The sequence below is a fragment of the Zalophus californianus genome, chromosome 3 (assembly GCF_009762305.2).
Source record: "Zalophus californianus isolate mZalCal1 chromosome 3, mZalCal1.pri.v2, whole genome shotgun sequence".
Lineage (NCBI taxonomy): Eukaryota > Metazoa > Chordata > Mammalia > Carnivora > Otariidae > Zalophus > Zalophus californianus.
Genome location: NC_045597.1, coordinates 11,653,626 through 11,669,126, shown reverse-complemented (window position 1 = coordinate 11,669,126; position 15,501 = coordinate 11,653,626). Strand labels below are relative to the sequence as shown.

At 39.8% G+C, this 15,501-nt stretch overlaps 1 protein-coding gene across 6 annotated transcripts in view; it reads left to right on the top strand.

Moving 5' to 3' along the window:
• CLYBL (citramalyl-CoA lyase) overlaps positions 1–15,501 on the top strand; it is a 248,137-nt gene that overhangs the window by 132,407 nt on the left and 100,229 nt on the right. For all 6 annotated transcript variants that reach the window (XM_027590124.1, XM_027590126.1, XM_027590129.2 and 3 more), the window contains exon 2: positions 9,563–9,749. In XM_027590124.1, the coding sequence (XP_027445925.1) occupies positions 9,563–9,749 (187 nt within the window). The remainder of the gene's footprint in view (positions 1–9,562; positions 9,750–15,501) is intronic.

Here is a 15,501-nt window from a genome sequence, read left to right as displayed (position 1 = left end):
GGAGGTGGCTTGCTTCCATGGGTTGTTTCCCAGGACACAGAGGGCATCCAAGGGTCTGCACTGGCTTCTCCACACTCCCAAGCGCTCCATGCTCCCTATTCCATGTGGTCCTCTTCTCCCCAGCTCCTCAGGGACTCTGACCGCTCAGTGCCTTAGCCTCCTGACACAGTCTGCCTGGTCAGTTCCTGAGAATCCCAGAAACTCTCTTTATCTTTGTGCTTTTTCCAGGGTTCTAACCCCCTAGTGATCACTAGTTATCTAGAGATAACTAGAATCAGATCTGGGGTTGAAAGCAGCATCCAGCCAACAGGCCCCAGTCCATGACCTGTGTGTACTGACCTAAAATCCTCCTTTCCAGGGGCCCCTGAGTGGCTCAATCAGTTGAGTGTCCAGCTCTTGATTCAGTTCAGGTCATGATGGGGTCGTGGGATCAAGCCGCATGTCAGGCTCTGCACTCAGTGGGGAATCTGTTTGAGATTCTCTCTTCTCCCTGTCCCTCTGCCCCTCCTCCCACTCTCTCTCTCTCTCTCTCTCAAATAAATAAATCTTTTAAAAAAATTCTCCCTTCCCCAGGTAACCAACTTTGAAAAGCCTGTCAAATTTTCTAACAAAAATTAAATATGATATAATAAAATCTAATTGCTATTTTAAGAACTCCAATTGCTATATGAACACATTTCACCTAAATAAAAATACATTTGTTAAATAGGCCAGCAGTGAGTTAGCCCAGCATTTGTAAAAGTGTCTGATAAACAGGGCTCTTCTTGGAATATGAGTTCATTATATCTTCAAAAGCAAAACAACATGAGTTTGGACACTTTGCTGGAGCACTGGTGGGTCTCAGGAAGCTAGAGCCTGGGTGACTGATATTTGTTAAACTTTGGATTCTGTCTCTACTGCCTTCAATTTAGTCTTTAGTCTTTCATTTTCAGGATTTGGGAGTTTCCCTTCAGATCTAGTTTGTTGAGTGTTTTTATTATAAAAAAAAATTGTCAATTGCTTTTTTTTCTGAATCTGTTCAGGTGGCATGTGATTTTTGTGAAAAATATAAATTTGAGTTAAATTGGATACAAGTAGGGGTAAATGTGACTCCTTGGAAAATGCGAGCAGATAAGATTCAGCCCTATGCCTGAATCCAGAATAGTATTAGCTGCAACAAAACTCAACTGATTTTGTTACCTCAGGGGTCATGGGTCATGAGAAACTACTAAGTAAGAGTACAGTGTTGCTCATCTTGGGGCGTTGTCCCTCGCTGCATTGCACTGAGGACAAATAGAAGTTCCTAAAGAGTTGGGGGCCAGGCAGAATCTTCCCAGTTTCATCACTTGTACTCCCCCATCCCAGCCTTCCCTCCACCCCCACCAGCTGCCCTCGGCATCCAGAGGAGTTTGGGGTCCTCTTGGTGGCAGGGATTTTGTTTACTTTAAATCCCCCATCCTTTCTCACACTTCTTCCTAGGAGCTGCAGTTTCAGCCCCTCAAGCTATTGGAAATGAGACTTCCTCTCTGTTAACAAAGGCAAGCTTATTATTTCACTGTGGACTTGATCTAAGACTCTAGTTTGAAGCTCCAAGTATAGCAGGACTTCTTGCTGTTCACCCCCCACCATCTTCAAGCCGCAGCAGGTGATGGCTACTGATTCAGTGAGTAGGGGATGTAGAACATCCTGATTTCCAAGCTAAGAAAACAATCACTCCTCTCAAAATTACCATTCCCCAGTCACTTGATTAGTGGGAAGTTAGATAGTTGGTACCCAGCTCCCCTACCTGAATATGGTAGGATTCAGTTCTGGCAACTGTTGAAGTCCAACAACCTTTAGTCCTTTCTAGGACCAGTAAGACACGTTGGTTGTACTTACAAATGCTCGTGCAGAGGTTCTCTTCCTTGGCTGCATTTTGGACTCTCCCAAAGCTTTAAAGAAACACTCATGCCTGGGATTCACGGCAAGGCTTCTGATTTCATTGGGTTGCAGAGTGTGGCCTGGGTTTTTTCTTTTTCTGTTGCCCAGGTGATCATAATGGGCAGCCAAAGTAGAGAGCTCTGTACTAGATATCAGCTAAATAAAGAAACCACTAGGTTGGGTTTAGAAGTCTCTTACCAAATTGCAGATCTTAAAATGGACATTCGCTTAGTTGATTATTACTGTTATTTCAAATATTGTTAGCAGTTTGCATGTTACTGTTTTATTAGAACTACTTTCCTTTAAATGTGGATTTTTTTCAAGTTTGCTACATTTTCAGTTACAATCTTACTCTTTTCATAGCATCTACTTGTAGATAGCGGTAGAACATGACTTGAGAAATTTTGTTGGAGCAAAATTTCCTGTATTAGGGCAGTGGTTACACATTGGAATCATCTAGTGACAGTGGTCCTCCAACTTGGCTACACATCAGAATCATGTAGGGAGCTTTTAGAAGTCCCAGAGCCTAGTCCTTCCCCCAGACCAATGACACCAAATTTTCTGGGCTGGAGCTTTAATGTTAGCATATTTGAAAGTTCCCCAGATGATTTCAGTATGCCCCCAGGTTTGAGTCAACCTAGCGCAGTGGTTCTCAAACTTTCATGTGATAAGCATCCCCTGGAGATTTGTTAATATGCAGCTTCTGATTCAGGCGGACTGCGGTGGGGCCCCAGATTCTGCATTTCTAACAAGCTCCCATGTGGTGATGGTAGATGCTATCATGAGAGATGGAAAATTCTCACATGAGAGCAGATAAGAGACCAGTAGTGCTGGTCTGCAGCAACACGTGAGTGGTAAGCACTTAGCGCAAATATATGTATTTGAGAGAGCCCAGCCCTATTACCAATGAATTGAATTTGATTACACTGGATGGGTTCCAGAATTTGACCTTTTGTTTTGTTGTCATTGTTTAATTTAAATTCAGTTAACTAACATATAGTGTATTATTAGTTTCAGAGGTAGAGTTCAGTGATTCATCAGTTGTAAATAACACCCAGTGCTCATTACATCACGTGCCCTCCTTAATGCCATCACCCAATTACCCCATCCCCCCACCCCCTTCCCCTCCAGCAACCCTCAGTTTGTTTCCTATAGTTAAGAGTCTCTTATGGTTTGTCTCCCTCTCTGATTTCATCTTATTTATTTTTCCCTCCCTTCCCCTATGATCCTCCGTTTTGTTTCTTAAATTCCACATATGAGTGAAATCATGTGATAATTGTTTTTCTCTGATTGACTTATTTTGCTTAGCATAATACCCTCTAGTTCCATCCACGCTGTTGCAAATGGCAAGATTTCATCTTTTTTGATGGCTGAGTAATATTCCAGTGTGTGTGTGTGTGTGTGTGTGTGTGTGTGTGTGTGTGTACACACACCACATCTTTATCCATTCATCTGTCAATGGACATCTGGGCTCTTTCCATAGTTTCGCTGTTGTGGACATTGCTGCTATAAACATTGGGGTGCAGGTGCTCTTGCGGATCACTACATTTGTATCTTTGGGGTAAATACTTAGTCATGCAATTGCTGGGTCATAGGGTAGCTCTGTTCTTAACTTTTTGAGGAACCTCCATACTGTTTTCCAGAGAGGCTGCACCAGCTTGCATTCCTGCCAGCAGTGTGAGAGGGTTCCCCTTTCTCCGTATCCTTGCCAACATTTGTTGTTTCCCGACTTGTTAATTTTAGCCGTTCTGACTGGTGTGAGGTGATAGCTCATTGTGGTTTTGATTTTGACTTTTTCTTTTAAAGATTTTATTTATTTAATTTAGAGAGAGAGTGTGAGTGGGGGGAGGGGCAAAGGGAGAGGAAGAGAGAGAATTGGAGCAGACTCCCCACTGAGCATGGAGCCTAATGCAGGACTGGATCCTGAGACCATGACCTGAGCCAAAATCAAGAGTCAGATGCTCAACTGACTGAGCCACCCCAGTGCTCCAGACCATTTTTAAAAGGTCCCCGAGTGATGGTTATATTGAATCCCAGGTGGAAAACCCCTGTAGCATTAGGGGTACCTTTAGTTATATAAGTGGTTAATAAAAATTTATCAGGTTGGGGAGGAAAAGGAGAAAACCAAAACAAGGCCAGGAGGGCCCCCTTCCAGCCAGAGGAACCCCTGGACCCGCTGGGGGATATCTTATATCCAAAAGAAGATCCCCCTGTAGCAAGAACTCACCATAAGGCTGCCCGATGCTTTTCAACTCATCTTAAGCCCCTGTTTTGCATATTGTTTGAATACATTTACATGTTGACTACCAAGAGGCCCCAACTCCAAATATGTCAGATACAGTAAGTTAGTTCTTGTCACCTACTGCAATTGTATTCATACGCAGTAGTCAGTGCTGAGCACAACTCAAGTATGGCACAGGTTTTGAAACAGCCGGAGATGGAGGAAGGAGAGGATACAGCAGCAGTACAGGGAGGGGGGAAGCTTGGGGCCGCCGAGATGGGCTTCTGCCGCCCGCCCAGAGACAGCCCCCTCCTGGACCTCAGAGTCCGCAATAGAACCTGAAGCCCAAACCCCCTCTACACCTTTCTTCTCATTATTCCAAACAGTTTTGCTGCCTTTGAACTTTTTCCCTGGAGCTTCATTATGTTCGCCCTTTAGCCTTCCTGAGCTGCTTGCAGGCCATCCTTTGAGTGTGCTTCCCTGGACCTTCTGGGCATGTCCTGTTTCTTTTGTGCCACCTCCCCACAGCGCTCAGCACAATGTGGGTCAGGGCCACTGCATACAGTTGCATGGGGTATGCCCTGATCAGGGGCGCCTGCAGAGAGGCACGTGTCGGGGCTGAACTTTAGCTCATCTCCACTCACCAAAGCATGCTGCCTCAGGAGTAGGGTGTGTCTTTTTGCCCTCCTACCTGCTGGAAGGTGTGAGGGGGCCCTTTTTTCTTGTTTGCACAAAAGGACCTGACATGTGCTAGTGGAGACCCGATGTAGGTCTCTTAGTAGGTGCTTACTTAGTGTTGCTGAATGAGTGAACGAATGAACAAACGAACCAATGAAAAAACATAGTGGAAGGCAGGATCAATAAGAAACTTCCATAGTCATCTAGGTCTAGGTTAATGAGGCCCTAAATAAACTAGGATGTAATCACTATGTTTACGGAAAGGAGGGGATAAACATGAAGAAGAAGCAACAGACTGTGGGTCAGATTAAAGTTGCCAGGATGGCAAAGGAGAGAGGGAATAAAAATGACCTCCTGCCTATAATCACCACTAAACTTGACTCTCCACAAGAAGAATAGGGACAGTGTGGTTGCAGATCCGTCCTTTTTACCCACCTCTCCATCGCTGGCTTTTTTAGGTGATAAGGTAGCAGGAATTCTGTACCTCTTATGTGGGAGGCCCTGTGCTGAACAGTGTGGAGACATAGGCCTTCCCCTTCCTCAGAGGGCTCAAGATCTAGTTGAGGGGCTGGAGACAAGATTCCTGATGCAAGGCTGTGCTGACTAGCATCACAGATGGGGGACAAGTTTCAGATAATCATAGTAACTAAGTGCATGTGCTTTACTGCTTTTGGTAACTTCCTGTATGAGGTGGCTATAGGTTGCTTCTCACCAAAGAGGAAATCAACACTTAGAATGACATGGCAGCTTGCTTCTCATCCCATCTTCTGAATGCCAATCATGGTATTGGGTTGAACCATATAAAATTACCATTTTCGTAGGTCAAAAATGGTCAGATATCCCAAATTGCATATAGTCCATCTTAATACTTTCTACTCTGTTATGCTGCCATTTGAGACCTTTTGAATGGTTTTATTGACTTGTTTTAAGCCAGTTATAAAAGAAATTCTTTTTAAGGAACTCCTGGCTGGCTCAGCCAGAAGAGCATGTGACTCTTGATCTCGGGGTTGTGAGTTTGAGCCCCACATTGGGTGTAAAGATTACTTAAATATAAAAAAAAAGGATTTTTTTTTTAAAGAGTGATGCTTTTTCTAGTAAATATGCAAAATAGGAAAAAGTGTGCAGAAGCAGAAAAATGTTAATCCCAAATTCTACAGTTCAGGGGCATCCTTAGTAACATTTTGGTGTATTTCCTTTCATATATTTTCCCTTGCATTTTTTACAAAGTTGAGGTGTATTGCATATATAATGTTATATCCTCTGTTTCAAAATAACAGTAATTATCTTAACATTAAATATTTTTATAAACATAATTCTTAACAATATCATCATATTCCTTGAATATACTATAATTCATCCTACCGTTGGACCCCTGAAAGTTGTTTTCAGTTTCTTAATATTATACATACCTATTCTTATTTCCAATTATTTTCTTAAGATAGATTCCTGTCTATTAGTTTGTTTCAGCTGCTATAGCAGAATACCATAGACTGGGTGACCTGTAAACAACAGAAATTTATTTCTCACAGTTCTGGAGGCTGGGAAGTCCAAGATCAAGGCTCCAACAGATTTGGTGTCTGATGAGGACTCACTTTCTGGTTGTAGATGTCAGTCTTTTCACCATGTCCTCACATGGCATAAGGGGGCAGGGAGCTCTCTGAGGCCTTTTTTCTAAGGGCAAACTCCTCAAGACTTAATCACCTCGCAAAGGCCCCACCTCCAAATACACTGGGGACTATGTTTCAACATATAAATTTTAGGAAGACACAAACATTCAGTCTATAACAATTTCCAAAAAGAATTTTGTCAAATAACTTGAAATTACTGGGTCAAAAAGTAGGAAACTTTTTAAGTCTTTTGATTTGTATCATCAGTTGCCTTTCCAGAACGCTTCTGCCACCTTGATTAACTCTAGCCTTGATAGCAGAACTTTATCCTCGATAGCAGTTCTTGGCTGGTTCTGATTTGGTTGTGAGTAATAAATGCTATAAGAGTTTAAAGAGTAAATTTGAAGAATAGTCAAGAAAGTCTCAAGATTCAGGTGGAACTTGAACTGAACTTGAAGGATCCATAATGTTCAAGTAAACTGAGAGGGAAGACTTTTCCATCAGAAGCACAGCAGAAGCAAAGGTGCTCTGGAAACAATGACTATGGCATGTAGTAGAGATGGTCAAAATCTAAGTTTCCTAAGGTAGATACTTACTGAATGGGAATAATGGGATATAAATTGAGAAAAGGAATATCAGCTGAGAGTGAACTTAATCCTATAGGTAGTGAGCCGTTGACAGATTTTGAGCAGGGGAAGATATGAGCAAAATAATGTTTTAATGATTGTAGAAGACTGGGAAACCAGAAACATTATTAACAGTGGCAGATTTTTTTAAAGTGATCATCTGTCTTAAAGTTATACTTCATATAAATGTGCTAGGAATGATTTGCTCTAGTGCTTAGCATATGATGGTGGTATAATTTACAACATGAGCTATGTCTGGGAGCTCAAGCTTGAGATTCAAATAGTGTAGCTTGGAGACCACAGTGGCTGGATCCAAAATGGTGGTCAGAAGCTATTTCACATGGAGGAAATCTCAGTTTTCATGAAGTGAAGGTCAGATGCCAGTGAACAGAGATGTCCAGATATTTACTCTCTCAGGTGAAGTGAGAGGTATAGTAAGGTCTTTCCACTAGAGCTGTTCTCAATCCTCTCTTTGGGTTTTACACGTGCAGTTACAACAAATTCTGATGAAAAGTAATTACCCCAAGCATTTCCTGGTAAATAAGATTTCATCTCTTTTAATTGCATTTTTACCAATTTTAAGGAAATGAATATGTTACAAATTTTGGTTTCCAGTGTAAGTAAAAAGTGATTGTTGCTGTTAATCATTGTATTTTCTTCCTTTTTAAAGATAAACCAGATATTTTCAGTCAATGCAAAACAATGACAGATATTTCAGTTATTCTTCAATTAGCTGGTCATAATATATATTTTTTCATAATATATTTTATATTAAAATGTCTTATATAACATGTATACTTTTTTTAAGATTTTACTTATTTCAGGGAGAGAGAGAGAGAGAGAGGGCGTGCAGGAGGGGCAGAGGGATTGGGAGAGAGAGAATCCCAAGCCGACTTCCCACTGAGCATGGAGCGCAACTTGGAGCTCAGTCTCACAACCCTGAGATCATGGCCTGAGCCAAAACCAAGAGTTAGATGCCCAACCAGCTGAGCCACCCAGGTGCCCCACTCTTAAAATCTATCTGTAGCTCACCATACCTCATATAGCACAGTGCTTATAGTGTGGAAAAATAAGACTCAGACTCAAGGTTTATAGTGTATTAAGGTTGGCTACAGGAAGGAATGAGGGGCCACACACAACACTGGTAGGCCACCAAAGAGTGAATCATTTTCCTTGAGATTCATTGTCACAAGGCATACTGTTCATGGCAAAATGTTACAACCGTGCAAAATATTTGATGGCATTAATGTGGGATAACTTCCAAAAAGGGCTTTCATGAAAAGTGCAGCTGATATATTTTTGTAAAGGATGATGTTGTTTACTCAGGGCAGAGTAAAACATTAGGGTGTTTCTGACTTGCCATGGCTTTAACCTTTCCTTAACTGGTCTCTTCATGACATATAGTTTGTCTGTTATGCGAGGGCTGGCTTCACAGATACGTGACCTGGACTGTCACACATGGCTCTGTGCTTAGAAGGGTCTGGTGCTTGGTTTGATGTTCTTCAGTCACCATTTTTAAATTCCTAAAAAATTTTGAACAAGGATCTATATATCTTACTCTGGGCCCACAAATTATGTAGCTGGTCCTGATCTCACCCTCCTTTACCATATATTATGGGCTAAACCATAGTTTTCCCAGCACCAAATTATGGACCAGGTTAGGAGCGAGGGCTGTAATGAGCCAAACAAGCTTCTGACCAACTCCTCTTACTTCCACAGGAGGCTAAACTGAGTCCAGGAGGGAATGGAAAGAGAGAGCAGGGGTCAGAAAAAGGCAGGGGCTATTAAAAGCTAGTTTCTCCACGAAGAATAACAGCAGTCTGTACTCCTGGTACACCAACCACCACATCTGCCAGGCTCTCACTGAGCACTTCATGTGCCTTCTTTTCTTTTACTGAACCCTCTCAACAACCTGCAAAATTAGTATTATTTTTATCGATGAGGGATCTGAAGTTTTCGGTAATGAGGTTGTTCATGATTCCAGAGCTAGTAGTGATCTTTTCCCATTCGTATTCTTTCTGCTCACTTACAAAGTAGCCAACCATCCTTGTCTGTTGATAAAATTGAATTCGAATCACTTATTTGCCTACTTGAGACTCATTGGCAGGGAGAGGGCCATAGACTAATGCTTATATAAGTTGTTTATTTTCTGCTTCTATTGTCATATAATTGTAGATAGTTATTTAGGACCTTCTGGATATAAATTTCTTTTTGTCCATAGATACTATCTGGATAATATATTAATACTGGAAGTGTTTTTCCAAGATGAAATAGGTACACACTCCTTCTTTTGTCTGAAGGTCGTCTCAATAAACAGTGCTATATATTTTTTTAAACTTCAGCCAAAATGACGTTTTGTTTCTTGGTTATTTCTGTTATTGTCGTTTTTCTAGTTGTTATATGTGATTGTGATCTGCTGAAATTAAAATAGATTATCATGTTTTCTATTTTAATTTTGCATTAAAATAAGGTTTTTCAAAAATTTATAAATAGATTCTATTCTAGACTAACCCCAATTATGTCTCCTGCAGGAAACCATTTCTGGCAGCTGATGTGCCCAGGCTTGGATATAGTTCGTCATCCAATCACAGGTACATTCCCCGGAGGGCAGTGCTCTATGTACCTGGAAATGATGAAAAGAAAATAAAGAAGATTCCCTCCCTGAATGTAGATTGTGCAGTGCTCGACTGTGAGGATGGTGTGGCTATGAACAAAAAGGTAATAGCATGATTTTTCCTTAGGATGGGAAAAAGAAATGGATTGATATTTGGTGCTGTCTTGGTAACATTGTTCACTAGTTGAAAAGACTCCACCATAGTCACCTTTTACTGATTACTAATATATTCTTGACCCAGCCTTCCTATGGGTTCCGAATGTATGTGTCTCTTTTCTCCAAGAGAAAGGAAAAACCCAACAAAAATATACTTAAAATCATGACCTTCAGTATATGTGACTATGTGTATATATTAATAAAGAGATAGACACTCAATCCATTTTGGCTATGCAATTTACCAGTTTGGTTAAATGAGTTAATCCGAGAATTGTGGTGTAAATTTTTTAGACCAGTAAGATGCAACTAGGAATTTATTTCTTTTTTTAAGTAGGCTCCATGCTGGAGCCCAATGCAGGACTTCAACTCATGACCCTGAGATCAAGACCTGAGCTGAAACCAAGAGTCAGACGCTCAACTGACTGAGCTACTCAGGCGCCCCAGGAATTTATTTCTTTTTAATATAGAGAAATGGTCTTATCTCTTCTGGAACAAGTGCCAAGAAAATAAAAGATAGATTTCTACAAATAAGTCACCATTGTTCCTACTTAGTTTAAGGGAAACTACCTGCAGAACCTTAGGGTTGCAGCTTTTGGCTGATTTCCTCATGGCCTGACCAGAGAACTGAGCCTTAAAAAATATCTCATTGCAAACAGGTACAAGAGGTTCTTACTGGGTGGTGGCATAATGGTTGCTTTTTGTTTCATTTGGTTTGGTTAACTTCATTTTCCAGGTTTTTATAATGAAGATGTATTTGTTCAGTAATTAGGTGTAAATCATTATAACAATAATTTATGTTTGCATGGAACTTTGTAAGTTAGAAACATGTTTTTACTTGACCTTTCTCTATCTACTACCTAGACAGTGAGGTTGTCTGGGAATAGATTGTAGGGCTGGGGGACAGAGGGAGCTGACCATGTGGATTTATGCCTATCTGGACACTTCCTTCTCTTAAGTGATCTGAAATAGCATGGCTGTACTGTACAGCTTTCTTGATTAATTGCTTTCCTTGGAGAGTCTAGCAAACAAATATTTGCCTTAATTAAAAAAGAAAAAGTTAACTTCCAGCGTCTTCCTAATGGTCAAATCAAGACTTTCCAAGTATTTGGAAAAGGATTAGAATAAGCATGTGGAATCTAAAGCGTCTCCTCGACATCTTTGGCATGCCCCAAGGAAAATACAATTAATCTTCTTTTTCCCAGAGATTAAGGTAAATAGACCTTTTCTTGAAGGATATAATGTGCTTCCAGTATGCTCCCTTCCAAAACTCATGTAGTGTACTCTAAGATTAGATTCTAAATTGTAATTTCAGTTCTTTGTGACCCAGGGCAATTCACTTTACTTCTTTGCCTCAATTTCTTATCTGTACTGTGGGATGACAAAATCTTCTTTTGTCAGGGACAGGGATTATTATGAGGAAAAAGTTTGGTAAAATGCCTAGGAGTAGCTTGATTTCCTATAGGAAATAGATTAGATAAATCCTGTAGTAATCATGATTAGAGGGGAATTTATTTTAGCATGTAGCACAGTGAGCCATTAGGTAAACTTCTGATAAACTTCTAATTATATTTCTTCACAAATCTTGAGGCTACCTTCCCATATCCACCAGACGATGTTTCCTGCCACCCAGATAAGTTGGAAATACGGTCCATTCTCACCTCACATTTCCTTACTGCTCATCTGTGTTCTTAAGCTCATCCTTCTACCCAGAGCCTCTACTTACGAGGAAGCTAAGGAAGGGAAGGGGAAGGAAGAATTCATGATGGGCCAGCTGTGCCCACCACCTTTGCATTTATATCCAGACAGTGTCTTCATCAGGACACTCCAGTTCTCTTAATGCAGTTAAACTTTCCATTAATTGCTGGGCCTGTAAAAAATTTTTTCTTAAAATCTCTATCCAGTACTTAATTTTATCTCATATATTTTATTTCATAGCCCTTACCTATCAAGGTCTTTTTGGATTTTGATTTCATCATTCATCATTTATAGCATTTGAGAATTTGGCCAGCATATCATATGAAAATTTAACAAGTTTCTGATGGAAATGTTGGAAGAGGTTGGAGCCAAGTAATGCACAAGCATGCAACTAGAAGCTTCTGTTCATGTTATATTTGTATAGTGGTGACTAAATGCCAGGCACTGTTCTACGGGCTTTAATTTGCATAACAACCCAGTGAGGTACTACTATTACACTGTTTCTACAGATAGAAGCTGAGGCGTGGAGAGGTCAATTTCGTGAATCAATACTGTGAGTATGGTTATTCAGTCACCGAACACTCCTAAAATCCAATGTTTTCATAAGGATATTACAACAGATTTTTATCTAATGCCATTTCAAAATAAAGATACCATCCCAATTTACCTGCCTAGAAATACCTTCTCCCCTGCACTTACACCTTGCTAGAAAAACGAGGTTAAGCAGATGAGACTTGATCTTGAAGAACCCATATCAGTACCTAGTTATTCACATCTTCATTTTGAAGTGCTGGAGACAGAAAAATAGTAACAGGGGGCGCCTGGGTGGCTCAGTCGTTAAGCGTCTGCCTTTGGCTCAGGTCATGATCCCAGGGTTCTGGGATCAAGCCCCGCATCGGGCTCCCTGCTCGGCGGGAAGCCTGCTTCTCCCTCTCCCACTCCCCCTGCTTGTGTTCCGTCTCTCTCTGTGCCTCTCTCTGTCAAGTAAATAAATAAAATCTTTTAAAAAATAAATTTAAAAAGAAAGAAAAATAGTAACAGCTACCATTTACCAAGAGTTTTCTATGTAGGAGGTGCTGTATTAAATGCTTTTTATATATTATCTCATTTAATACTCACAGCAGTTTTGAGATGTGTCCAAGGTCACAGTGGCATTAAATATAGAACCAAGATTTGAATCTCCTAGAATTTTTGCCAGGAATCAGCCTCAGTCAAGTTCACCTGTCTGCATAATCCCATAATTAAACATTTCCCCCTTTCTTGGCAAGTTTGTACCTTGGCTTCTCTTTATCTTTTGTCACCTTTGTGTACTCATGGTTTCTCAAAGATAACTGATGGGAGCTCTGTGTTCACCTCTGCAGATTCTTTTAGTGTCCTGGGATTGTAATCTATTTAGACCTAGGGACTTCAATTCATTTGAAATGTCCAGATACATCTGAAACTTCTCACATGTTGCACATATATTCTCTTTTTCTTTGTTGAAGTCACCTTTTCATCATATTTCTTATTGGATTATTAGCCTCCTTGATAAACAAAATGGAGTAGAGACCATTTTTAAGGAGTTTATTTCTTAAGAAGAAATCCATATTAAAACTCATTTCAGATGTTCTAATTATAGTTTTGCTAAACTGAACTATTATTGTCTAATCAACTTCCTTGGTACTATTGGTACTAAATTGGTACTACTACCACTTCCTTGGTCCTAAAACTAAAGTTGCTTCATTTTGTATCTCATTTTATTTCTTTTTTGTTAGTAGACTAATTCAGTATTTCATTTGCTTGACACTGTGGAGTATGGGCTTGTAATGAAGACAACAGTAGTTTCCACAGAGCAGCTTGTAAGTGTATAATACCTTCCAGCAGGCTCCAATGCTGTCCTGCTAATCTAATTTGTGTTTAAGTAGCTCCTTCATGTCAAGGACGGCACTACCAGCTCACCTTCCCAAGTATGGATGATGAAAAGACTGTCTCCACTCCCCTCTTATCTTTTTCTTTTCGTTGTTAAATGCATGAGGAGATACAGGACTGCCTAAGCCACTGCTTGCTGGGATACAGTGAAAATAAGCCAAGTAATGCACAGATTTCTGGTGAATCTCCATGATACTTGGGTGAGGCCAAGACGGTAGGAATGGAATAGAGACAGGATTCCAGGGCTGCTATTTTAGTTGAGTAAAATTTAAGTAAATATTTAAATGTATTTAATATTTAAGCTTAAATATGTAAATTTAGGCACTCAATATCCAAATAAATATTGAGTAGCTACTCAACCAGGCACTGTGGCAAGAAGGAGGGAAAAACAGATGCTTGCATGGTCCCCACTGTGGAGGACTCAAAGGCTGGTGATGAGACAGGGAAAAAGTAAAAAATTATAATCTAAACAGATAGGTCTATAAGAACATGTATTTTTTATTCTCATTTGGTTCTAAGTATTTTTTTTTTAAAGATCAATTTATTTATTTGAGAGAGGGAGCAAGTGCGTGCATGCATGAATTGGGGGAAGGGCATGGGGAGAGGGAAAGGGAGAATCCCAGCCAGACTCTCTGCTGAGTAAGGAGCCTGATGAGGAGGGTAGGGGGCGGCTCCATCTCACAACCCATGAGATCATGACCTGAGTCAGAATCACAAGTCGTTTGCTTAACTGACTGAGCCACCCAGGTGCCCTGCTTCTGAGTATTTTTTAATTCCCATTTTGATCTCTTGCTTGATCCAGGAGCTACTAAAGAGTGTGTCCCAAACTCTCTGTGGTAAAGAACCAATTTGGTTATTTTTATTTGTTGTTACTTTCTTTTGTTTTTTATAAAATACAAAAAAAAAGAATTGCTAGAAAAATTAAATGCTGCTTGGGTGTCAAAACAATGTCAAGTACTATAGAAGTTTCTAAATTTATACCCCCCTTTCCTATGTACCTCCTATTGTCATTGTCATGGTCAGAGTTTGTGGACCAAGAATGGTCCACAGACCACAGTTTGAGTAGTAGGGACTTAGAATTTTTAAATTTTCAAGCATATGAGAGATTTCTTTTTTATTCTTTTATTGCTGACCTCTAGCTTGCTTGAATGATGGTTAGAGAATGTGATCTGAATAATGCTGATTTTTAGAAATGTGTTGAGTTCTGCTTTACCTGAGCCATCTTTGTAAATGTTTCATGTGTGCTTAAGAAGAATGTGTAGTTTCTGTTTACTAGACCAGAGTTCTGTATATTTTTCCATTAGACCAAACTTGTTAATTATATTATTCAAATACCCAAATCTTCACTGATTTTTATATGCTTGATATATCAGTAATTGAGAGGCTAGTTGAAATTTAGCCTCCAGTGGATAATTTGCCAATTTCCCCCTATAGTTCTATCAATTTTTGCTGCTGGTAGTTTGAGCCTATGTTATTGGGTATCTACAAATTCAGAATTATCATATCCTCCTTGTATATTGAATCATTTATTATTAGGCACTAAAATGTTCTTGCTTTAAAGTTTCTGTGGTCTGATATGAATACACCAGCTTCCTTTTTGTTAGCACCTGCCCAGTATATTGTTTTTAGCCTTTGCTTTCAACTTTTCCATATCTTTATGTTTCAAATATGTATCCTATTGTTTTTAAAATTTTTATACCTATGTAGACAATCTCTGTCTTCTAACTGGAACATTAATCCACTTGCTTTTTATTTTTATTTTTATGTTTAAGTAATCTCTACACCCAGTGTGGGGCTTGAAGTCATTACCCCAGAATCAAGAGTCGCACGCTCCACCAACTGAGACAGCCAGGCACCCTTCCACTTACTTTTAATGTAATTACTGATAAATTTAGATTTAAATGTATTATTATCTTTTGCCCTGTTTTTCTCATCTCTCTATGGGTTTTTTTTTTCTTCATCTTTCCTGCCTTTTAAAGATTATTTGACTTCTTTGTTTTGTTTTCTTATTCCATGTTTTCCCCTCTTAGTTTAGAAGTTATGACCGTATTTCTAACTTTTATTGGTAACTCTGGAAATTTTACCAGTATATTTAAC